Source organism: Oreochromis aureus, linkage group 7, assembly GCF_013358895.1.
Source record: "Oreochromis aureus strain Israel breed Guangdong linkage group 7, ZZ_aureus, whole genome shotgun sequence".
NCBI lineage: Eukaryota > Metazoa > Chordata > Actinopteri > Cichliformes > Cichlidae > Oreochromis > Oreochromis aureus.
In genome coordinates this window covers 64739980-64764678 of record NC_052948.1, presented here as the reverse complement: position 1 = coordinate 64764678, position 24699 = coordinate 64739980, and the positions used below count along the sequence as shown (strand labels likewise).

The window sequence follows — 24699 nt, the reverse complement described above, 5'->3', positions numbered from 1 at the left end:
ATTGTCTACATTGGAAGGAACTACTTCCTCTTCCGCCTTTCATAGTCATGTGTGAAATGCGGCTGTATAAATGTGTCGCAGCCCCAACAATGGCTGAGCGTAATTGGAGTTGTTGGACGTGCTTTACATCCACAAACAGCCAAGACGCGGTTTGCGATACATGTGGCAAGAAAGTGAGGTGTTGTGGCAACACCACTAACCTTGTCAAACACCTCAGAGTAAATCATATCACAGAATATGACGAGCGTATGTTGAGGCGAACTGAAGAGGAGGAGAGGACAGGTGATGCTAGGGCGAGACAGACGTCTCTCACGGAGTCCTTTAGTGCTGCAGGCAGGCAAGGTGTTCAAATAGCCCACAACTTCAGTTTTTTTATTTCTATATGATGAATTCTGCATTATTAAGTGATAAGAACAAGTAATCTGATGTCCTGTAATCATTATGATGCTATAATTTGAGATACAATAAAAGATGCAATAAATAAAATAAGCTTTTGTACAAAGTATCGGATCAGTATCGTCGATACCACCTTGAATTTTACTTGGTATCGGATCGGAAAGGAAATCAGTGGTATCGCACATCACTAGTGCAGTGACCTCACAGCAGAGATATTGTGGGTCAGATAAAGTCATTAGAAAGGCTCCAAGCAGCTATAGCTACCTGTCATCCACCTGTCAATCAAAGAGGCCACGCCCCTAATACCGATAAACTTGAAGCCTTTTGTGAATGGGGGAAATTAACCATAGAATGTATATTTTACATACGGGCCTCACTGTATCTGCTGGCTTTGGCACGCTCACTTCATTTTTCAGCCCCTCGTGTTGCTGAACCGGTAACTAACAAAACCATCGATCCAGGAGGAACTCGAACACAAAGCGATCTCTCCAGGGAGTCTAATCACGTCTAAACTACCTCAGCTACGTCCTCGAATGTGGAGAAGCAGCGTCTCTACTGTGAGCCACACCTGAGTGACTCATCTCATCCACCCATCACAGAAGGAGAGCTCATGTCGATAAGTGAGGCTAACGATCATTAGCCTCACTTTGACGGAGGTTTTTGAGCTTCTTTGAACTTCTTTTTGTTTTAAACCTAATATAAAAATATAATATCCTCAGCCTTAACGCCGGCTCTCCACAGGGCTGTGTACTGAGTCCCTACTGTACACTCTGTACACCCATGACTGTGTCAGTTCCCACTCAGACATCGCAGTCATTAAGTTCACAGATGATCCCACCGTGGTGGGGATCATCTCCGAGGGAGACGAGACGGCGTACAGAGCTGAGGGTCAGAGGCTGTCGGATTGGTTTGCAGACAACAACTTGGACGAAGACAAAAGAGCTGGTAGTCGACTTCCGAAGGAGGATGTCTGAGCTGCAGCCTGTCAGCATCAACGGGGAGTGCGTGGAAAGGATGTCCAGTTTCAAGTTCCTGGGTGTGCACATAGACACAGACCTCCTGGAGCTCAAACACCTCTGTGGCTTTGAAGAAGGCCCAACACCGTCTCCAAAACATCATTGGACATCTTCTTCCCTCCCTGAAGGACCTGTACAGCACTCGCTGTCTCCAGAGGGCACGCAGCATCCTACGGGACTGCACACACCCAGGACACCGGGAGTTTGAGCTGCTGCCGTCTGGCAGGAGGTTCAGGCTGCTGAGGTCACAGACAAACAGACTCAAGGAGAGCTTTTACAACAGGGCAGCAGCCCTGATCAATGCTAACAGCTGACCTGATTGGATACCTCCCTGGGTAACAACAATAACAATAATTATATTTATATTTATAAAAAACAAGGTGCAATAATAATTAATGTGCAATAACAGTGTGCAATACACATACACTTATTCTTCATTTTATTACTAAGTTATGTTACTGTGTCGTGTTGTTGTGGGACGACATGGGACAGTTTTCCAATTTCATTGTACTACTGTACAATAAAGAGTTATCTTATCTTAAAAAGTTTTGCTTGCTAGAAAGTCTCCCAGTGTCAACACAGCTTTCACCAAGAAAAGTTCTCTACATGAAATTATTTCATGTGTTTCACATCAGTGTAGAAGAATTTTGGCCCAATTTTCTTAGTAGTTGTTTGAAATCAGACACATTGGAGTGTCCGAAACCTTCATTTTGTGTCTGTGAGCCAATCAGAGGTGAACGTGCTGCTGTGTTTCTGTCCTTCTGCCCGAGTGCTCTTGAGCTTCAGGGCATGGACTGATCCTCCTTCAGGGTTTTCAGGCCACAGCTCTGTCAGTTGCAGCGAGTCGTCTGTATGCTGGGATGTTTTTGCTCAGCAGTGGTTTTCTCCTTTGACTCTCCCATGGGGGTCATCTTTATCCCGTCTCATTGTTACTGTTGACCTCTGACCTTTGCTGAACTGAGTGAGGCCTGCAGGTCTGTAGATGTTGGGGGTGTCCAAATTCATAGGCTGCATCCTCCTGAGGACCCGGCCTTTGCGGTCTACGTGTGCCGGGTCCTCCGAAGGCCGGAAGTGTGAGGCTGTGAAATGGGACGGTCTAGCCTTCAGACCTGCGTCACCGCTGTCTCGGTGGAGTTTAATAACCTCGGCCGTCTGCTCCTTGCTATCTAAAATATAACAGGACACTGGAGTAAACTCTCGACCGTCTCACACTTCTGTTTAATCAGTTTTCTGTTTGACGTTTATTCAGCTGTGTGAAAACTAGAACTTTGATCTCAGCCAAACCGATTTACTCAGGAACAAATAAAACACTGAAAAAAGCCAAACAATAACATTTTTATGTTATCTAAGTGACTTATATATCATGTTTAACCTGAGTAGCAAAACACAGCGGGGGGCTGAAAACGATGTGCCTGGAGTCCGCTGCTCTCGCCGGCTCTAGTGAGCCTTGAACCCCGCGCTAGCTACCGAGCTGGTGGGTAACAGACGTCTCTAAAAATGTCGCAGCATTTTTGCAAATATGCGATGTCTTGATAAACCGAGCAGATATTTGAAGTTTACACAGCTACATTCTCGCCTAAAAATATCTTATAAGTTTATTTTGTGACCCAGAAAGATTAATAAGAGTAATATTAAAACTAATTAGCGGCCGCCATTGTTGGAAACTGGAGTTTGGCTTGGCCGCGCTATGAATTCTGGGATATGGTGGCCCACGAAGGACACACCCGACCCATCCTTCGAATCTGGGGAAAAAGAGGACCCATTTGGCCTTCGAATTGGGACAGCCTTCATTCCATCACTGTGACGCAATCAGTCTACAAATATCTCCTCAGGAGGATGCAGCCCCTGAATTTGGACACCCCTGTTGTTCTGGGTTCTTCTGTGACCTCCTGGATGAGCCGTCGATGCTCTTGGAGTAATTTTGGTTGGCCGGTCGCTCCTGTGAAGGTTCAGCACTGTTCCAGGTTTTCTCCATGTGTGGATAACAGCTCTCACTGTGGTTCACTGGAGTCTCAAAGCCATAGAAGTGTCTCTGTAACAGGTAGCTTTTCTAATGTGACAGGTAGGTTTGGACAGCTTCTTTTCTCTTATTAGGTCTAATATTAAAGGTTTGAACTTCATTTTTGGATTAATAGGTTCAAGGTAACTTTATTCATACCCATAGGCAAGGAAAATTTGCTTTACAGAAAAATGATAGCATTTGGCATCCCTTCATATGCAAACAATATAAACCAAAGGGCGACGTGTGTGATGCTCACTGTGGTTCACTGCTGACAGCATAAATGAGAACTTTAATAAATGAAATCATCATTTTCACTCTGTTTATCTTCCTCTAATATTAAAGTTTGCGATGACACATGCATGTGTGCCAAGTATGGAAACCTTTCACAGCACTGTGTTTATTTGGCCTCCGTCCTGCTTCATCTGTCGTCCCTCCGTGTTTGCGCTCTGTTATTCAGTTTTCGGACGTTGTTACAGTCGAAATGAACGTGAGGCCATTTGTTCTCCTGAACTGAGAGATTTAACTCACCTCCTCATAAATGCACAGCGACACGCATGCCAGCGTTCAGCAGGCCGACAGGCTGGGACTGAACATGTTTGTACTGAGATGGATTTAAAACAGTGATTGAAAATGTATTTCGTGACATAAAACCTGCATTTCTTTTTTTGACTGGTGTATTTTGATATATTGCATTACTTGACTTAAACCTCCTGCGGTGCTTTAAAAATACTGTTCAGCATGCGGAGGACTTGGAAAAGATATTTCCTGGCTTCACAAACCGCCCAGAAAACTTTCCGCCACACAAACATCCTTGTCAACGAGTTTGTACAGAAAATAAAGCAACCGGTGTCACATTTATGCTCCTCGTGACGAATGTGTCTTCGGCTGTAAGTTTAAAGAATAATTCCTCGATTCTTTCCAGACCAGCGCTCACGCTGGATCTCGCAGCTCTGAGCCGTCCGCCTGGGCCTCTTTGATACCATGAAGCAGCACAGCAGAACCAAGAAACAAATTTGTTTTTGTCACAGTAGCGGGAATGAAAACTTTCCAAACTTGCGATACAACTTTTGTTCCAGCGGGCTCAGAGCTGAAGGCTGGGCCGCATGCAGATGAGAGCGCCGGCCACGTCTGCGCTCCTTCAGGTGTGTCGGAAAGGCCGAGGTAATGCAGTTTGTAGAAAGTGCATCTCTCTCGTCTCCTGTTCATGATGGCCAGCATGCACCAGGATTCTGTTTGTTCCTTTTTTGTCTTGACGTTACACAAGTGAAAATGTCACAGCACAAAGGAGCTCTGATTCCCACTGAAGCACTGCTCACACGGCTTATTTCACCCTGCTCGTTGCCCTTCTTGTGCGTATAATCAGCCGGTCTGGAGGAGCGATGAAGGATCACTTGCTGCTAAAGCACGCACTTCTCATTGTTGATGAGATGAAGCAGCGCATTTGTTGTCCAGAGAGGACATTTCACTCGACATGGTTGCTCTCAGCTCAGTGAAAGAACAGATAATTAACCGTGTTTTGACACAAAAACCTCATCTGCACAGTTTCATGTATGGTAGCTTTACATAATATTTTTCTCAGTCTGATCCAACCCACCAGCTGGACGGTATACTGTGAGCTGCACACCAAGCTTAGGAGGACCACAGAGCAAAGCTCCATAGCTGTGATGTCAGCTGCACATGAGGGACAGATAGAGACGCTGGAGTCCTGAGGGAAAGAAGGTTTAAGCGAAACCGCAGCTTTAGAGTAGACGGTTTGGATTTTAGGGTGAAATGAGCCGATGTTAAAACATCTTATCATCTTTAAAGGGATGAAAAATATTAGTTTTACATTTATGTGATATGTTATTAATACCATTGTAACTCTGAGCTCTGCTGGGGTGAAAAGCACACTCATTATTCATTTTCTGAACAACAATAAAAGTGATGTATTCATGTCTCTCTAAGCCCATCTCACAAACCTCCCCCCCTGCTGACTCCAAACCTCCTGCAGAAGCTTCACTGGCTACTTCTCAACGAGCTGCGTGAGAATAAACTGCGAGCGAGGTCTGCATCTCTGCTGGAGACCTTCAGACACGCTGAGCCTGACGGGAGGCGATCGTGGCCGGTTAGCTCAGCGTCTTCACCGGGGCCTCATCCTCCGCTGTCGCCATGCTCAGTGCAGCAGCAGCACATCTGTCTGCACGGTCCTCTGTGACATCATCTGACATGGTTTTGACACTTCCACATGTGGGCTCACGACACCTGTGACACCGCCATGTTTCCTCCCAGGACTTCCTGTCCCAGTCACTTTTAAGGACCTGAAACAGGTCTGTTTGTTTAATAGATTATAGAGACGTGTGATGTACACCGCAAACAAACTCCACCTCCTGCTGTCCTGTTCATCAGTCACATGAAGAAGCAACAAAATCAGACACAGGATGGAGATGCTGTGTTCCAGACAGCACGGAGAGAGCGAGGGCTCTGCCGTCTGACAGAGAAGTGCTCTATTAGCATAATATGGAACTACTGGGATATGATGGGGCCTGATTATGCAGGACTTTATATGTGAGGAGAACGGTTTTAAATTAAATTCTGGGTTTAACAGGGAGCCAGTATTTGAGAAATGCGATATCTGTTTCTAGCTGCTGTTAAGTCTCACTAATGTTATTTAATGCTCTGCATATGAGGTCATGGACACTCTGAGGGCTTCACATAAACTAAGCAAACAAACTCATAAATAATTGGACCCTTCAGAGATATTCAGGCCTCTCTGATTGGTCCCCAGAGAACTTTCAGAAAGCATCACTGCAGCCAGTGCAGAAACTCCATTTAGATCCTCCAGAGGTTCCTAATGGTTTCCACGTGCTCGCACCGCAGCATCACAGCACACATACGTGAACACGCTCATCTCCAGCAGCTGTTCACGGTCATGCAGCAGGTTTACCCACCTGACGTCACGCGTTTCAATCCCCTGGACATCTGTGAGGAGGACCAGCGGCGGGGCGTCCCACTTCCTAAAACCTACAACGTAAACATTTTTAAACAACTTGTGTTTAAGTGAGCGGAGGATAAGTGCGTGTAGTCGTGTTTGTGTAAGTGTCTCAGTGAGGGGAGCGCTGCTGTAATGTGCGCTAGAAACTGCACTGTTTATAACTTCAAATACATTTTGAGATATTTCGGTCTGGATCAAAGCGGCGGTCCGACGGACGGGCAGACATCGCCGTCCCTGTGAGCCACGCCACTGGCACGGCTTCAAAGGAAGGGTCAGAATCAAAGCAGAGGCCCAGATATCCAGTGGCACAATTGCCTTTCCTCTCTGCACTTTCATCCTACTTCATATTCAGTTTGTCTGCTTAACTTTGCGGTCGCTCAAGTTCATAAACAGAGCCCAAAAGCACCGATGTGAGAGTGCAAAATACAGCCTTCTTTATTTATTACCATGTCAGCCTGTGCAACGACGATCAGTGACTGTGACGCAGTCAAACATCCGGCTGTCAAAAGAGAACAAATACACATACTGACTAGAACACATCATCTGTGACATCATTCAAAGAGTGTCCCTCAGAGACGGGGCGAGCAGCGTGGTCGTTCGAGAGGAACTCGGGGTAATCGTTTTTCTTTGAACTGATCCACAGTGAGCATCTCAGGGGACATAATATTCAGAGCAGTTATTTCAGCTGGATCCTTGGTTATGTTTTAACCCTTGTCACTCAAACAAATATGGTATCTAAGCAGATTCTTACTCTGGATGGCATTACCTTGGCCTCCAGTAATGCTGTGAGGAACCTTGGAGTCATTTTTGACCAGGACATGTCCTTCAACGCACATATTAAACAAATATGTAAGACTGCTTTCTTCCATTTGTGCAACATCTCTAAAATGAGAAATATCCTGTCTCAGAGTGATGCTGAAAAACTAGTTCATGCATTTATTACTTCCAGGCTGGACGACTGTAATTCTTTATTATCAGGATGTCCTAAAAACTCACTGAAAAGCCTTCAGCTGATCCAAAATGCTGCAGCAAGAGTCCTGACAGGGACTAGAAAGAGAGAGCAGATTTCTCCTGTTTTGCCTTCCCTTCATTGGCTTCCTGTTAAATCCAGAATTGAATTCAAAATCCTGCTCCTCACATACAAGGTCTTAAATAATCAGGCCCCATCTTATCTTAATGACCTTGTAGTACCATATCACCCTATTAGAGCACTTCGCTCTCACACTGCAGGCCTACTTGTTGTTCCTAGAGTATTTAAAAGTAGAATGGGAGGCAGAGCCTTCAGTTTTCAGGCCCCTCTTCTGTGGAACCAGCTTCCAGTTTGGATTCAGGAGACAGACACTATCTCTACTTTCAAGATTAGGCTTAAAACTTTCCTTTTGCTAAAGCATATAGTTAGGGCTGGACCAGGTGACCCTGAATCCTCCCTTAGTTATGCTGCAATAGACGTAGGCTGCCGGGATTCCCATGATGCATTGAGTTTTCCTTTCCAGTCACCTTTCTCACTCACTATGTGTTAATAGACCTCTCTGCATCGAATCATATCTGTTATTAATCTCTGTCTCTCTTCCACAGCATGTCTTTATCCTGTCTTCCTTCTCTCACCCCAACCAATCACAGCAGATGGCCCCGCCCCTCCCTGAGCCTGGTTCTGCCGGAGGTTTCTTCCTGTTAAAAGGGAGTTTTTCCTTCCCACTGTCGCCAAAGTGCTTGCTCATAGGGGGTCATATGATTGTTGGGTTTTCTCTGTATGTATTATTTTACGAGCTACCTTATAATATAAAGCACCTTGAGGCGGCTGTTGTTGTGATTTGGCGCTATATAAATAAAATTGAATTGAATTGAAATGAAAACAGAAACACTGTGGGAAGCTGTGTGTCACGGCCGGGATGCCGGGTGTTTGTGGAGCGGACCCAAATACAAACAACATGAGAGACAGAACGGAAGATTGACAAAAAGCAAGGCTTTATTATGGCTGTTAGAAAAACATAGGAACGAGAAACAATGGCGAAAACTAAAATACGATCTGAGCTGATGAAGCTAAATCAAGACATGAAAAAACATAAACATGAACCTGGAAAAAACAAAACTTGAAAACATGACATGAAGCCACACAAACTGATGACCTGACGCTGAACACAGGAAGACAGAGGGCTTAACTACACAATAATGAGGGAAGTGGAAACACAGCTGACACAAATGAACATGACGCCACAGGGAAGCAAAATTAAACACACTGAACATGGAAACACAAGACTTTCAAAATAAAACAGGAAACACAGGGAGACGTAAACCGGGACACACAAGCTTGGTACGAAAGACAGAAAGAGGGAGGAGAACGAGAGAGAAAGGGAAGAAGGAACGAGACATGATGGGCGTACATGGACACACATGACAGACGGCGGAGACGAGACACCGAGCTGAGACGGCATCCAATCAAAGCAAAGAGTAACTAATACTAACTAACAGAAACTAAACATTCCAAACACAAAGAACTACAAAAGAATCACAACCTGAAACATGCCGGGACACAGCCCCTCGACACGGCGTCGTTTGACACAGTTGTTTCCGTTTCTTTAGTCGGATTTTCTCCTGTTTTCCTGAAGCAGAGGTGCAGACTTCTGTCTTACAACATCAGCACCACTTTCTCTGCTTCTCCTGGAGGTGGCCTCATCAGCCACAGTGGAGCCCTCATCTCTCTCCTAATGGACAGCACTTTGTCATGTCGTTGTGACGGAGCTATGCGCTGTTTGATGGAGGTGTACGCCCGTCTGAGACAGGATCAGACGGCTCCAACAAAGTTATGGAGACAGCTTTTATTGTGACTTTCTGAGAGTTCTTCATGAACTAAAAATGGCACTGTTTGCTTACATGCAGGTCACTGCCTCAGCATGCTGCAGGTACTCCTTTCATCTGTTTTAGCGGAGCTAGCTGTTCCTATCTGCGGGAGCTGGGAAACACTGCCTTGGAATAGCTTTGCTTTATAGCAGTTCCAAACTACACCGTCCCCGTGTGACGGTGTCCTTTCATGTTTTTTTAAACAAGCTCAGTGCCTCCACAATTTTTGACTCCAAAATTCACAAATGTGTTGATACAGACAAAGCAGCGAAGGCTCTTGTTTTCCATACATCCCCATCCTGTGGGTACTGAGACAGCTTTAGCTGGTCAGGACGTGTCCTGGTCCTCTACATCAGGACAAGCATCTTCAGACCACACAGCAGCTCTCCCTGCTCTTCTCTTCCCCCATCGACAATATCAGAAAATAATACTAAACTGCAATATTAATACAGCTTTCACTACAGGGGTAATTTCCTCCCATATCATCACATTTTCTGCTTTAACTAAAAATGTTATGGTCCAGAGTTTGAGCATATATAATGAGTGCTGTGAAGTTTGAGCTTTTTATTTTTTAAAAGGCCCATCGACCCACTTTCACACTGAAATATGAACATGGATGGAGATACATGGTGGATATATGAAGCTAAATATCAGAGCGGTCCGCTCACACACACATCAAAAAATGTGGACCATGAAAGTTTGATGCAGATCTGAGATTTAGCAGTGCTAAGATGCATGTGGTCCACGCGATCTGAGAGACGAAACTATGGAGTCAGAGTTTTGTTTAAATACCGCGCAAAACCGAATATATTCACGAGCAGTTCCACACGCGCAGGTATCCACTGCCACAAACCTGCACGTGCAGAAATCAGCAGCCAGGCGGTCAAAGCGGGCGTCACACGTGGTGAAGCTCTGCACGCGCTCAGGTGAAGCTCTGCTCGTTCCAATCGGCCCGACTCTTGTGAAATACTCCGACCAACAACCACGCATCATTCAAAGTCACTGATATCTGCTGCTCAGCTTGAACTCCGGGTCATCTTCACCACGTCTGCGTGCCTAAATGCTGCCACGTGATTGGCTTATTAGATACTTGCTGTAACAAGCAGCTGTACCTAACAAAGTGGCTGTGAGGGTTTGCTCTTCTCTTTCTCTTGTTCAGATCTAGCTCGGTTTTCAGGCCTTCCAACATCCCTCGTGTTCTTCACGGACCTTTCCTTGTTGTTTTTGCTCTTTCTCTGAGCGTCCAGCATTTGCGTGTTTTCCCTCCACGCTTAACGTGGAAACTAGTTTGTGGTGAAGTATGCGTCTTTCTCCTCAACAGCGGCTTTTCTGCTCAGCATTGGGATGCTCGGGCTGAGAGGTGTTTGGGGACCGTGTGGGATGATTCCTCACATAAAGATGCTGTAAATTCAAAGAGCGATGGAAGACAGAAAACGCAGAGTTCACAAAGTGAATAATATCACGCTCACTTACCCTGAAGTCATCTTGGATATTAGGAAGAATCGCGAGTATTTATTCAACATGTTTTCTTTTGACATTTACATAATCCGGTTATGTAAAACGTGTCCGCTGCGAACCATCTGATCAGAATCAGAAGTGTTGCAGGAATGCACAAAATCATTACGCTTCTGTTCTGAGAGCTGGGTCCAGGATGTGTAGCATGAAATTAAAATCCCAGTTTGCTTCCCATCAGGCCGCAGCAGCAGTGTTTGAGCTCTCTCCTCCTCGCAGCCCGTTTCAGTGCTGGAGTCCTGGAAATTATGTTTTGACACTGAATGCAAATCACCTCTTCCCCTTCCCCTGTTATCAAAGGCGTCCCTGCGGCACTCTCAGCCTCCGCTGTCAGACGAGCCGATGATTCAGCACAGCAGAGGCAGCGCTGCTCGCTGAGCGCCTGTGCCACCCTCGACCCGCGGATGTGCCAGTGTTTGATCGCTGACGGAGGAGCGCTGGAGCCTTGAGGCAGGCGGCAGACACCAGCCGGGGGTTTGAATCGGGAGCTTTCTTCTCTTTGCCTCATTTTTCATTTTTTTAACACACAAAAACCCTCAACGTCACTCTCGGCCCCTCCGAGAATCCCTCTCGGGCTGAGTGAGGTGTCAGCGTGGGCATTAAGCTGAGGATGAGCAGTAATCCAGACAGAAGCAGATTAATGACTAACCTGGTGTCGTGGATGGATCCACTCAGCCTTGGCTCACTGTGGTCTGTTTCAGCGTGTTCTGCCTGCCACGTGATGGTGTCTGTCTGCGCCCACCGGGGACAGTTTCACCACCTTTACGATGATGGTGTGTTTTTTAATGGACACTCAGTGGACACCTTGGTGTTAAACCTCGTGGGACAAACAGAAAATCGCCTCAGGCTGAGACAAAATCTAAAATTTTTAATTGATCTAAATCCCCGAAAAGATCTCAAGAACTTTGAATCTTATATGTTTTTTGTTATTATTGTGGAAACAAACCCGAGAAAACGGTGTTTGTTAATGTGAATAATGCCTTTGTCCCGATGGACCCGACCGTGATCATCAGGGACGCAGGAGCAGTCAGCTGGTCTTCACAGACGCGACTGACTGAACTGTTTGACTCAGTGGGGAGAAGAAGATTTGTAATTTTACAGAATTTTCCTGGAATTTTAAATAATGTCATACAAAATAAGAAAAACTGTGAATAAACATGAACTGAAAACTACCACAAAAAAATACATTTATAAATGTAACATAATTTCACACACGTGATGTTCATTTAAAAAGAAAAAATGTTAAAGTTTCGTTTAATGCTGTAACTAAAAATCTAACATCTGATGCACTGAGTGAAGATTGCACAAAAAGACGTCTGAGTTCTGTAATCGCGCAAAGATCAGTTATTATTGGATGTGTTTTCATTGTAAAAAAAATAAAATAAAACAATGATACAGGAGTAGTAATAATAACTGCAAATAATAAAATATTTTCAAAAGATATAAACTGAGTAATTTCACTCGTATGAGTTCTATATCTTGAAAAAAATTATTCTACAAAGAAATTGATAAACTTGCTGAAAAGTAATAATAAGATAACATCAATGAAGATATCCACAAATTTAACAATTTTGAACATTTTAAATTTCATCATCATTTAAAATCAGTAGCTATTGTTAAACATAACTATTTTAAAATATAGTTTCTAAAAATATCCGAATATTTTTGTATGTACTTTTTATGTTTTATAAATACTATAAAAATGCAACTAAATTAGATTCACAATTTTAAAAATATAGAAACTTTTTGTATTTTTGTGATGGTTTTGTAAATCTCATAAATGTGGATTCTGCTGCTTCTGCCGGAGGTTTCTTCCTGTTAAAAGGGAGTTCTTCCTCTCCACTGTTGCCAAAGTTCTTGCTCTTAGGGGGTCATATGATTGTTTTTTCCATGTATTGTTGGAGGGTCTTTACCTTACAATATATATTTTAGGCAAAAAAATGTATTTAATTCCAACCCCCTCTTCGGATTTCCTGCCCACTCCACCATGTCAGTCCTGGAACACAACAAACCTGGAAATGCCCCTGATGAGGCAGATATGACATTCAAGACAAGCGACGCGTTGTTTTTAAAGTATTTCATGCAGTGTCACCACATCACATGGGAAAATTTGAACATTCATGTGATGATTCTCAAAATGCTTTCATCATAAAATGTCCATTTGAACCCTGAGAGCACACTGGGAAGCATCAGCACTGAGCAGCCGGGGTTGTATTATGGTGAGTCCTTCATGCTTGCCAAGAGCTGCACACACTGTTAGGAAAGTGACAGAGGACTCAGAGACTCCTGAATTCAATCTGTGGGATCATTCTGCTACATGGAAGATACAAGTACAACTTAACCAGAGGGAAGCTTTAAAAACCTGATTTTGGGGCAAAGAGAGGAATTTTTAACCATCGTTTTTAGCATCATCTCTATCCTGATGACTTTATTGCTTTAGGTAACGAAAGGCATCATTGATGTCTGAGAAGTCCATCAGCAGCAGACTGCAGAAAAATGACATTTCAGGCCTTATTCTGAGTGTGATCTCCTCCTTTTACTATTCCCCTGCTCTTCCTGCACCTCTGGACTTTTGTATTCCCCCCTCATCGTCTAAACTTTCCATTCATGAGAGGAAGAGAAAAACAGCAATCGGTGTTCAGTCCCAGTAACAACAGTGTGGTGGCTGTGAGCGTGATGAGTCGGTGTGAGGGGATTTGATGAGGTCTAAAACCTCCTCTGTGTTGTTGTTCTCAGCACTTCAGCTGCAGACCTCAGAAACTGCCGTCTGCAGCAAAACAACAAGCCCGAGCAGCGAGAGGATGCCGCCGAACCGAAGACTAGAAAACCCACACGCTCACTCTGACGTCGACCAGTCGGCCCTGATTATTCAGATCTGAGGTCCTCAAAAAACATAGCTTTAATTATCATTTAACATCCTCTCAGGATCTTTACCCAAGACCAACAGCGCCCCCAGCAGCTGATGCGACATCATTGCAGTGGAAAAAAACAGTTTTCACACGCAGGTCCACCTGAGGGGAGTCATTCAAGTTTGAAACAAAGAGTTGTGCATTTATCTGGTTTTATTGAAGCCTCGACAGGATGTGGACTCGTCTGAGGATGAACTTCAGCTGGGCTGTACTTTCATCATTTGTACCACAAACTGGTGCAGCGAGTCAGTGTAACCTTTATTTAACCAGGTTATTAAGAACACCCTTTTTTTCTGGGATGAGGTCAAATCTGTTGAGGAAACTGAAGGAAAAGATGGAAAGATTGCAACAGTTTGCTGGCGACGTCACCCCCTGGTGGTCAGAGTTGTAGTTACAGTTTGAGGGTAATTATGAGAAGTTTCTGGAGCGTTTTCAGTGATTTTAGCTGCCAGTGTTGGTTTTCCAGCACAATTACTTTTATTATTATAACGCAGTAAAAAAGAAAAAGCTGTTGCCTCATCAGTACCAGACAGCAGCTGGATCAGTGCCAAGTTTAAGGGTGAGACATTTAGCACAGGAGCAGGAGTCGGGCTCAGATGTCGCCATTGGTCGAATCGATCCTACGAGCCGACTTTAGAGCCTCACTGTTCTCCAGCACTTCCTGTCTGTAACGGCGGCTCTCAGCTGTAGCTTTGCAGTCGTAAATGAAACGATTCATCTGCTCTGTGCTTTACTAGAGCAGCTTTGCATGATACGCAGTTCATGCCTCTGTGCGGTCTTTGAGAAACTCCTGTGACGGTGAGGATTTTCCAAAACAAGGAAATAAAATTTAGTCTTGCAATGCTGAAAGTGAACCTTCATCTCTGGTTTTGGACATCAGCCTGTGCGCCGCGTTCTTGTTTGTGGCCATCTGACTGACTGATTGGTTGGGATGATATCGACACCCGCTGCTTTGGCGTGCTCTCGGCAGCACTTGAGAGAATATTGACGACTGAGATGTTTATCAACATGAACTTGCCTGTTATTAAAAATACTCGTGTACATGTGAGATCTTTCAGTTCTGGCTGTTCCACCGTTCTCTGTGACATCATAAAGTTCCAGGAGTAGAAAAACCTGATAAAAATGAGTGAGTCTGCAGCCTGACCTATCGGCTCACAGGGATGACGGTACATACACTGAGCTCATAATTACAAACTTTGATCAAGTTAATATGAAGGAACGGGAGATTTATGACAGGAAACAAGAACAAAACGAGGAACACAGGTCCACTTTTAATCTAATTTTATTACCTGGTTATTTAGTAAATTAGATTTTTACATCTTACTCATTAAAAATAACGACCCCCTCAGATAAATCTCGATAAGTGCATTTAGAAAAGGACAGACGCCAAAAAACAACCATTACAAGAAAAGCTGGAAACATCTGTGCTTCTCTCTCTTCTTGTATATAAAAGGAGGTAAAGCCACAGATTCACAGAGTCTCCACAGAACCACCCAGTCTGCACGATGACATGGAAGGAGGACAGTCTCTTTTTGCCCTGCCCACTTCCGCCTGCAGCGTCTCGCGTCACCCTTAGCAGACGACAGCGATAAACGCCGCCGCTCAGGGAGAGTCCCTCCAGCAGGGAATGATGAGAAAGTCAACACACACACCTGCTGTTTGAGTTCAGCCTCTGACGCTGCTCTTTATGGCTCAGACTTCCCCCCTGAGGAGCCTCCAAAACAATCCCCCAAATCCCCCCAACACGGTCCGGCGAGCCAACACGAGGCTCCACCTTCAGGCGAGCGCTAAGCAGTCCTCTGAGTGTAATTTTCAGGCACTATGGACACACACAAACACACACACACACACACACACACACACACACACACGGTCCAAGCAGTCAGTCGTCCGGCTCGGTGACGCACTGCTCCACGATCTCTCTCAGGTTGGGGTTCTCCATGGCGGCCGCCACTCGCTCTTTATCGTTGATCTGTTTGTTAACTGAGACAAAAACAGAGACGACACAAACGCTCTGACAACTGGACCACACAAGAAACGCGGCCATGTGCTGCCCCCTCCTGTAACGTTTGGAAGTCGCTGAGCTGGTTTTTAGATAACCTCAGAGAGCGCGGCTTAGCGCCAACATATCATCTCTTAGTGTTCCTCAGGGCTCCATTCTAGGACCTCTGCTGTTGCTCCCAGCTCAGGTTTATCTGAGTCTTTGTAAAGATTTCACCACATTTCTGAGTAACTCCGAGCTGGATCAGGTATCAGTGTCAGCTGGATCAGTGCTGATGTTTCAGATTTGGGATTTTAATGGTTAATGACACCATGTGCTCTGTGAACCACTTGCTCATGTTTGTGCTGTAATGTTCGTGCAGCGTTTTGGCCTCTTCATTGTCTCTTTGTACTTTATCACTCTGTGGTGATTTTTAGGTTTTCACTCTAACCTTTTGTTGTATTTTGTTAGTTTGCTCCATTTTTTAAAAGTCGTTCATGTAAGTTATCTGAACAGATAATCTCTTGATATTATTTTTTTATCTTGCACCATCTGCTAATCTGCTAATACTTTTACATGTTGAGCACTTTAATCCCGTAATTCTTAAGTTTTGTGTAAATTAAACCTAAAGACAGTAAAAATAATAGTAACCATAGGAACCTGTGCAGAGCTGGGGTAGCACGTGACTAAAACAGTAGGACAGGGTTAGAAGCAAAGTCAGACATGTAAATACCATGAACGCACCCAGAGAGTGAGTAGAGGAGCCATCTTAGCTTCTAACAGCAGATCCCTTCAGGTAAAAGACAATCTGTGGTTTCTAAAAGCTGCATCAAACATTCGTGGATCCTCCTGAACCCCTGCTGTCTTTGCTGAATACTTCTAGCTGCGTGTTCCACACAATCCATGAAAATACCTTTTAAAAATAAATGAGGCAGACTTACTATCTTCTTCAGTAGAGTGTGTTCCTTCCGAAATGTAAATTTCCAGCTGAGAAAACAAAGAACAAGAAGCGGTGTTAACGGGCTGCTTGTTTCAGAGTTATTTATCCAGCTTTTATTCAGTTAACAGAGGATTTGAAAGCTCGGCTCTGCAAAAGAGAGAAACACAGAGGAAGGTGGTTTAGGATTAGAAGCTCGGAGAGACAGAAATAAAGCGGGATTCCTGCGGCTCAGAGAACAACAGACGCCATTCATCATTTAAAACTCAAGCGTGAACACTCGATGACTGAGACTGCTCTCAGATGACTGGTTTCAGTGATAGGAGAAACGCTATCATGTGGCAGGAAGACAAGGCTGGAAACTAACCGAGCTTTGGCCAAGAGAACATCTGGTGCAGGGCCGGTGTCATGCAGGTTTTAGAGCTCACCCTGGGTCAACACACCTGAATCAAATGACTTCATTACCAGGCCTCTGGAGAACTTCAAGACATGTTGAGGAGGTCATTTAGCCATTTAAATCAGCTGTGATGGATCAAGGACACATCTAAAACCTCTTTTAGCCTCTGTCAGGCACTGCTAGCCTCTGTTAATAATAATAATAATAATAATAATAATGATAATAATAATACATTTTATTTGAAAGCGCCTTTCAAACCACTCAAGGTCACTGTACACAGTAGAGTAAAAAGCAACATAAAAGCAAGGAGTTTACACAATCATAAACTGCTAGCCTCTGTCAAGCACTGCTAGCCTCTGTCAGCCTCTGTTAGCCTGTGTCGGGCTCTGTTAGCCTCTGTCGGGCACTGTTAGCCTCTGTCGGGCACTGTTAGCCTCTGTTAGCCTCTGTCGGGCACTGCTAGCCTCTGTCGGGCACTGCTAGCCTCTGTTAGCCTCTGTCGGGCACTGCTAGCCTCTGTCGGGCACTGCTAGCCTCTGTTAGCCTCTGTCGGGCACTGCTGGCCTCTGTTAGCCTCTGTCGGGCACTGCTGGCCTCTGTCGGGCACTGCTGGCCTCTGTTAGCCTCTGTCGGGCACTGCTAGCCTCTGTCGGGCACTGCTAGCCTCTATCGGGCACTGCTAGCCTCTATCGGGCACTGCTAGCCTCTGTTAGCCTCTGTCGGGCACTGCTAGCCTCTGTCGGGCACTGCTGGCCTCTGTTAGCCTCTGTTAGCCTGTGTCGGGCTCTGTTAGCCTCTGTCGGGCACTGTTAGCCTCTGTTAGCCTCTGTCGGGCACTGCTAGCCTCTGTTAGCCTCTGTCGGGCACTGCTAGCCTCTGTCGGGCACTGCTGGCCTCTGTCGGGCACTGCTGGCCTCTGTCGGGCACTGCTGGCCTCTGTTAGCCTCTGTCGGGCACTGCTAGCCTCTATCGGGCACTGCTAGCCTCTATCGGGCACTGCTGGCCTCTGTTAGCCTGTGTCGGGCTCTGTTAGCCTCTGTCGGGCACTGCTGGCCTCTGTTAGCCTCTGTCGGGCACTGCTAGCCTCTGTCGGGCACTGCTGGCCTCTGTCGGGCACTGCTGGCCTCTGTTAGCCTCTGTCGGGCACTGCTAGCCTCTGTCGGGCACTGCTAGCCTCTGTTAGCCTCTGTCGGGCACTGCTGGCCTCTATTAGCCTCTGTCGGGCACTGCTGGCCTCTGTCGGGCACTGCTAGCCTCTGTCGGGCACTGCTGGCCTCTGTCGGGCACTGCTGGCCTCTGTCGGGCACTGCTGGCCTCTGTTAGCCTCTGTCGGGCACTGCTAGCCTCTGTCGGGCACTGCTAGCCTCTGTTAGCCTCTGTCGGGCACTGCTAGCCTCTGTCGGGCACTGCTGGCCTCTGTTAGCCTCTGTTAGCCTATGTCGGGCTCTGTTAGCCTCTGTCGGGCACTGCTAGCCTCTGTCGGGCACTGCTAGCCTCTGTCGGGCACTGCTAGCCTCTGTCGGGCACTGCTAGCCTCTGTTAGCCTCTGTCGGGCACTGCTAGCCTCTGTTAGCCTCTGTTAGCCTGTGTCGGGCTCTGTTAGCCTCTGTTAGCTTCTGTCGGGCACTGCTAGCCTCTGTCGGGCACTGCTAGCCTCTGTTAGCCTCTGTCGGGCACTGCTAGCCTCTGTCGGGCACTGCTAGCCTCTGTTAGCCTCTGTCGGGCACTGCTGGCCTCTGTCGGGCACTGCTGGCCTCTGTCGGGCACTGCTGGCCTCTGTCGGGCACTGCTGGCCTCTGTTAGCCTCTGTCGGGCACTGCTAGCCTCTGTCGGGCACTGCTAGCCTCTGTTAGCCTCTGTCGGGCACTGCTAGCCTCTGTCGGGCACTGCTGGCCTCTGTTAGCCTCTGTCGGGCACTGCTAGCCTCGGACTTGAACACTTAATGAATAAACTCTCACATGATGCGAATGAAATCAAACTGTTAATGAGAAGAACAGTCAGGAAAGCGTTAGCTTATAACCAGCTGTTGTTGTTTAACCAGCGCTCGTCAGGCTCGTCTAATCTGCAGGTAAAAAGTAATTAGGGCAACATCAGGAAGAAATGAGCATGTTTATGCACTTTTCATGTGTTACCTATTAATTATAAGTTTAACCGAATGTGAGATTATTTTTTAGGAGAATCAGGAAGAGATGATTAAACACCAATAATACAAATAAGAGTTTTTGTACCAAATAACCTGAAATAATCACTCAGTGTATTTTTAATGTTCCCATGTGGTTTGGATTAATTGCTATGCAAACAGTCAGTGAGAGCTTCCTGCAGAAATCAGGCTCCATTAAACAAACTTTTCATTACCCTGATAACTTTTTCTGCCAGTGTGAAGCTGCTTTGTCCAGCACTGCTGATTAAAATCACTCCTCTAATTAAGAGGCTACTTGTCTCGTTTGTAAAGCAGCTTTAATGATGAAGCTTGCAGCTCTCCAGCTGCCTGCACCCTCTCCTGTCTGTCTGATAACAGTCCAAGAACTCCTCGATCTCTGATGCTGAAACCTCTCCAACGAGCTCATGAATAAATCGCTAACGGGCTGCCAAGGCCAGCGGAGAGTTCGTCCACAGCGGTATTCCTGCCTCCGTTTCTCCGACTGGCGCTTATTGATGTGTTAATGAGAGAACAGCTGTGTCCGTCCAGGAAGCTTCGACTCCTTCCTTTTGTTCTCTGTGGGAACGTTCAATTTGTTTTGTCACATCTGAGTTTGGAGGGCAGTTCAAACTTCTGTGCACACAAACACAGCACCAGGTGAAACTACTGGTTGCTTTATACATAGCCAAAGCTGTCCTGTGTCACCATAAACCTGTCGCATAGGCCACGCCCCTAACCATCCAGACTTTATGTTTTAATGTAATTTAAACAGGTTATAAATAAATTCACCCCTCAGGGGAAATTATCTATCGAGAGCTTATGTACCTGACACAAAACATATTATTGTAACCTGGGAGTTTATGGGGACCGACTCACTGCTGGAGCCTCTAGTGGATGTTAGAGGAACTGCAGGTTTTGGCAAATCTCTCTTGATGCCATTTTTCTACAACTGAAGTCAGAAAATGGCTGAAAGCAAAAGTGTCGTTTGGCAGAGGTCAGCTGACCACTTTGTTGTGGCATCACTGAGAAGCTGGTGCGCATTTTAATCTAGACTGTGACGAGCTCCGCCTAAACCCTGACCAAGAGTAGAAAGTGGGCGGGGAAAAAGGTGATGCTAAGTGCTAAACCCAAAGGTTCAAATCAAACCCCATCAAACCTTCTTCGTGTATTTTCTCTGTACATCTGTCATACCTAATAAAGTTTTTTTAAATGTTCATTTGCTTGCCAAAAATTGGAATTCAAACTAAAGCTGGTGATTTTCCAGCAGCTCTGGCTGAACCCTGTTTGGCCCAAAGTGCTAAGACTTGGAGACCAAAGCAAACAGGAGAGATTCGTTGCACTGGCCTGACCACCACATCAAGATAAAAAGGATCTATGGGGGCTTGATGCCAGAGGAGGTCAGGGTCAAAATGTGTCATCTGTGGTTTGGGTGCAGCGACTCACGTCACGCTGAAACTCACCTTGTGTTTAAATGGCAAACATCGCTGGAGCTTGACTTGTAAGCACAGGCCTGCAGACACAGAAGAAGCCCATCAGACACTGATCACTGCTGACGAAGAGCAACGTTAGCAGCAGATTAGACGGGTGTGTGTCAGAGTTTACTGATGAGGAAAACAGCAAACACTGACAGCAAACAGGAACATCAAACATGAGAAGATGAAGCACGTGCTTCATCTCATTTCCAAAGAAAGTCTCCAAACTTGGAGTTTGAAATCAAAGCCAAGTAAAAACTTCTCTTGTGACACATGATAATAAACACTTTGAACCTTGAATCTTGAGAGCAGACTCCCATTCAAAACAAACCAACTTCTCCCATTAGTTGCTAAATTAATCATTGCTCCCAGTGATGTCTTCAGCCGCCACAGCATATATCGGGTTTTATATAGTCTGTTTTGAGAAAGATTCACTCTGTCGCTCCGACAGTTTGATAGAAATAGGAAAAGGAGCTGGAGCGGGCCGATAAAACATCCCAAAATGGAGCCACAGCTGTGGGCTAACCCCCCACAGCTGTGTTAAAAGGCTCTCCATGATGCAGCAGCGCTGTCTGGTTACAGTTTTATTTGCTTTCACACACACACACACGCACACACACACACACACACACACAAGCATGCACACACGCACACACACACACACACACACACACACACACACACACACACAGCTTCCAGAGATCGCTGTGAGCTAAAAGCGAGGCGTCGGTTATTTCCTGCTGCTCATCACATTAAGAGCGTCCTCGGGCAGACTCTGTCACTGCAGCGCCGACGCTGTGAGGACGTCCAGAATAATAAGTACGAGCGCTGTGGCTGCCAGCACGGCGGCCTTACAGAGGTGATGGAGAGACTGGACTGTGATTAAAAGGGAAACAAACTTCTAATTAAAATAAATCAGGTGGTTGCGACCCCGTTCCACAAGGATTCAGTGATGTGCAGCTCTCATAAATATTCATGTTTTATTCCCAACAGAAGAGCGAAAACACATCAAATGTTTAAACTGAGATTTCTACTATTCTCCATGAAAACAGGCACATTTTGTAAGAAGGAGAAGCAGCGGGGCAGCTCGCTGTCAGGGCACGATGCTGTTTTCTACATGTTCATTGGTTTTCTTTGCTCTTATTAAATCTACTTTAACAAGTTTGTGATGCAGTAAAACTCAGATACGGGCAGTGTGACAGAGGTTTACTCTGATTACACAAACTGTAAGCAGGACTAATATTATACTGCAGTATATTTCTGACTAACCTGACGACGCTTTCGTTAACGATAAAAACACACTTTGAAAAAAGGCAGCGTAAGGTCAGAGGTCAAAGGTGACATCACATTTTAAATCTGTATACAGTACTTTCTATATGCTGAAAACACACACCACACCTGTAAGAATGATGGAAACTAACCTGACCCTGCTCTACCTGAAGCCCTGACAGTTTATCCAGCTACGCGTCCACAGACAGAACGACACCAAACACAGAGCAGGTGACCTCGGCCGAGGTAATCAGGTCACTGGCAGCAGGTGAGAAGGAAAGACGAGCAGAGGTTCACAATCTGCACAAAACTACGTCGAGCAGCGGCTCTCTTTGGCTCACAGACATTTATGCACTGATGTAAACGACGAGCGGACGCCACCGTGAGAAACACGAAACACGTTCCTGCCATCAGACTCAAAATGAGCTCATCGTTTTATTAAAATGGTTCATTTTCTAAGTTTAAACACCGACACATCTTTCTGTGCTCCAGTAGATGCAGTGTTACTTACACTGCACACAGCATCCCAACTAACAGGAGCTTCTGGGGTGGAGACAGACTGGTGTGTGACTGGTGGTTGTTTAAACTTTTTATTTCCTGATAGTTTTTAACTTGATTTCATTTTTAAGTGTTCAGCCTTGTCTTTAGGCTCATGTTGATTTTTCACTCTGGTTTCTTTTTGTTGAAGCTAAAATTCGTTTTTCAAATGTGGTTCCTCCTGTAAGCGTCTCCTGCTGATCTCCAAAGATTTCCCATAAACCGTAGAAAGAGATTGTTGGGAATATTCGGAGTTGTCCTCCTAACAGGAGCTGAAATAACTCAGACCTGGTTCAATCATCGACTCACCGATCAGCGTAGCCAGGGAGCAGTGGGGGACGGTGGGGGAGAACCTGATGATGATGAGGTACTCATCTTCTCCCAGCTCCTGCACCTCCACACACTTCTCCGTCACCACCTCTAGCTCCTCCAGCGTGTTGGGCTTCTCTGGGTCACGGATCGATTTGATCACATCTGATGGAGGCCAGAAAAAGAAAACATGAGTCACGTGACAGCGAGATTAAAATGAGAAAACAGGCAAAGCCTCGTGTTTGAGGATCAGCTGAAACAAACTGAGAACGATACGAAGAGTCTAAGAAATTCAGAGTTTTTCCTGCTGCAGAGTTGACCTGTAGGAAGGTCACTGTGAAGGAAGTGAGTCTAAAGGCTCTCAGGCTCAGATATATACATACATACACCCCCATGAATGTCAGGTTAAATTGCACTTAGCAAGATGCACCTCAACCACATGTTTCTGTATCCATCAACAAGCGTCTGGCATGTCTGGCTGATATTTGACCGCTCTCCTTTGCTGAATCAGTCGAGTTCATTTAAATTGGTCCACAAATTTTCGGGGGTTTAGAAAGGCTCAATGCTAAGCCCAGTGTTAGCCTGCTTTATCCAAAACCAGGTCTGATGTGTGTTTGGGATCATTGTCCTGTTGGAACTCCCCACTGTGTCCCCGTTTCACCCGGCCAGCTGCTCATTTAAGCTGAGGGGGACAGTCTGGGTCTTCTCCCAGACCTCAGTGGTGACAGATCTGAGTAACTTGTACTTGTGTGATCCATCATAAACGGCTCAGAGAGACTTCTCAACTTGTGTAAATCTACAGTTCTGCTTTTTAGATCTTCACTGAGATGGTTGGACTTTCCCATTGTTCCCAGTATTGGTCAATCCAGTGAGTGCTGTCAAACAAATCCTTTTTATGCTGCCGAGAGAATCTGTCAGTTGTAATTAACCATGATCACTAATGAGAAGTTAACAGGCCTCGGCCAAGTTTAAAGACATTATAGAACCTCCAACATCTTTTATTAGAAGCTTTCAGCACGTGTAGGTAAACATGTCGGTATAAACACTTGTGTCCAATCAAAATGAATTCAGAGTTGAGCACCCAGATCTTGTTTTTTAAAGCAGTCCACCCTGGAACAAGAACCGTTCAAAGAAATCAGTGAATGCCCAGAATCACTGTGAGGTTCAAGGCCAGGACGGCTGGATGGAAACTTCATGTAGTTTTACTGAGGAGGACAGTTAAAAATAGGTCAAATGTTGAGGGTAAGTTTTAATTCTCTACCCTTTTCCACATGTTTAACCAGCCAAATCTTTTCTTTCGTCGCACCAAACTCCAGTTCAATAATCTCACATTTAACTTAATCTTCAATAGTTTACGTTTTTACTACTAATCTATAACATCTGCTGAAGCTTATTACACACTCGACACTTCGGCACGTCATTTAATCATCTGCGAGCAAAACTGACAGAAAACTCTTACTCGGATATTCTTCTTACAGTGTGTCGGTAAGCATCACTGACTGTATGTATTTAATAATTATTTACAGTCGTTGGTATTTATTTTCAGTATCTTGGCCGTGATTTACAGACTTACAGTACGTATACAGGTTAGCTGACAGTGCAGTAGAGCCGTGTTTATGAGACCAGAGCCTCCATTACCGGCTGAACGTACCGTACACTTCTAACGCTTTCTCTTCCATCTTTTTGGTCCTCAGGGCATTCCAGCTGTCCGTCAGTCCGGAGAACTGTAAAACCTTCGTGACAGTTAACGACACGAGGCTCAACACTGCTTCCATGTTTTAGAAAACGCCATAATAAACGCAACCTTTCGCGGTGACTTTGGCAGGAAAGCTAAGAGACAGCCGTTAGCGTACAGCAGCGCGCCTTCAGCAGATCTCTATCTGCGATAATGGAACCAACCAGCTACAGTTAGCATGAGCGCTAACTGCTAAACTGTATACAGATCGGCGGTATTAGTCTCAGCCAATTAGCGTGTCGCTTTCTAGAGCTGGGTCCAGGGAAAAGCAATCGATC

The 24699-nt window shown here is 45.5% G+C and overlaps 1 protein-coding gene across 1 annotated transcript; it reads right to left on the bottom strand.

The window, feature by feature from the left end:
* Window positions 1–14908: 14908 nt before the first annotated feature.
* On the bottom strand, window positions 14909–24632 carry ciao2a (cytosolic iron-sulfur assembly component 2A). The gene is made up of 5 exons (XM_031733270.2): window positions 24338–24632; window positions 22687–22851; window positions 20560–20609; window positions 16567–16612; window positions 14909–15627 (listed from the first exon to the last, which is right to left on the bottom strand). Exons 1-5 carry the CDS (start codon window positions 24459–24461, stop codon window positions 15527–15529), a joined length of 486 nt encoding a protein of 161 aa, XP_031589130.1. The 5' UTR covers window positions 24462–24632; the 3' UTR covers window positions 14909–15526.
* Window positions 24633–24699: the final 67 nt, after the last annotated feature.

Coding starts and splice junctions, on each gene's coding strand:
- ciao2a (XM_031733270.2), bottom strand. CDS start 24,461: ATGGAAGCAGTGTTGAGCCTCGTGTCGTTAACTGTCACGAAGGTTTTA. Junction 22,852..24,337: donor GAAAGCGTTAGAAGTGTACG/GTACGTTCAGCC, acceptor GGCCTCCATCAG/ATGTGATCAAATCGATCCGT. Junction 15,628..16,566: donor ACACTCTACTGAAGAAGATA/GTAAGTCTGCCT, acceptor TTTTTGTCTCAG/TTAACAAACAGATCAACGAT.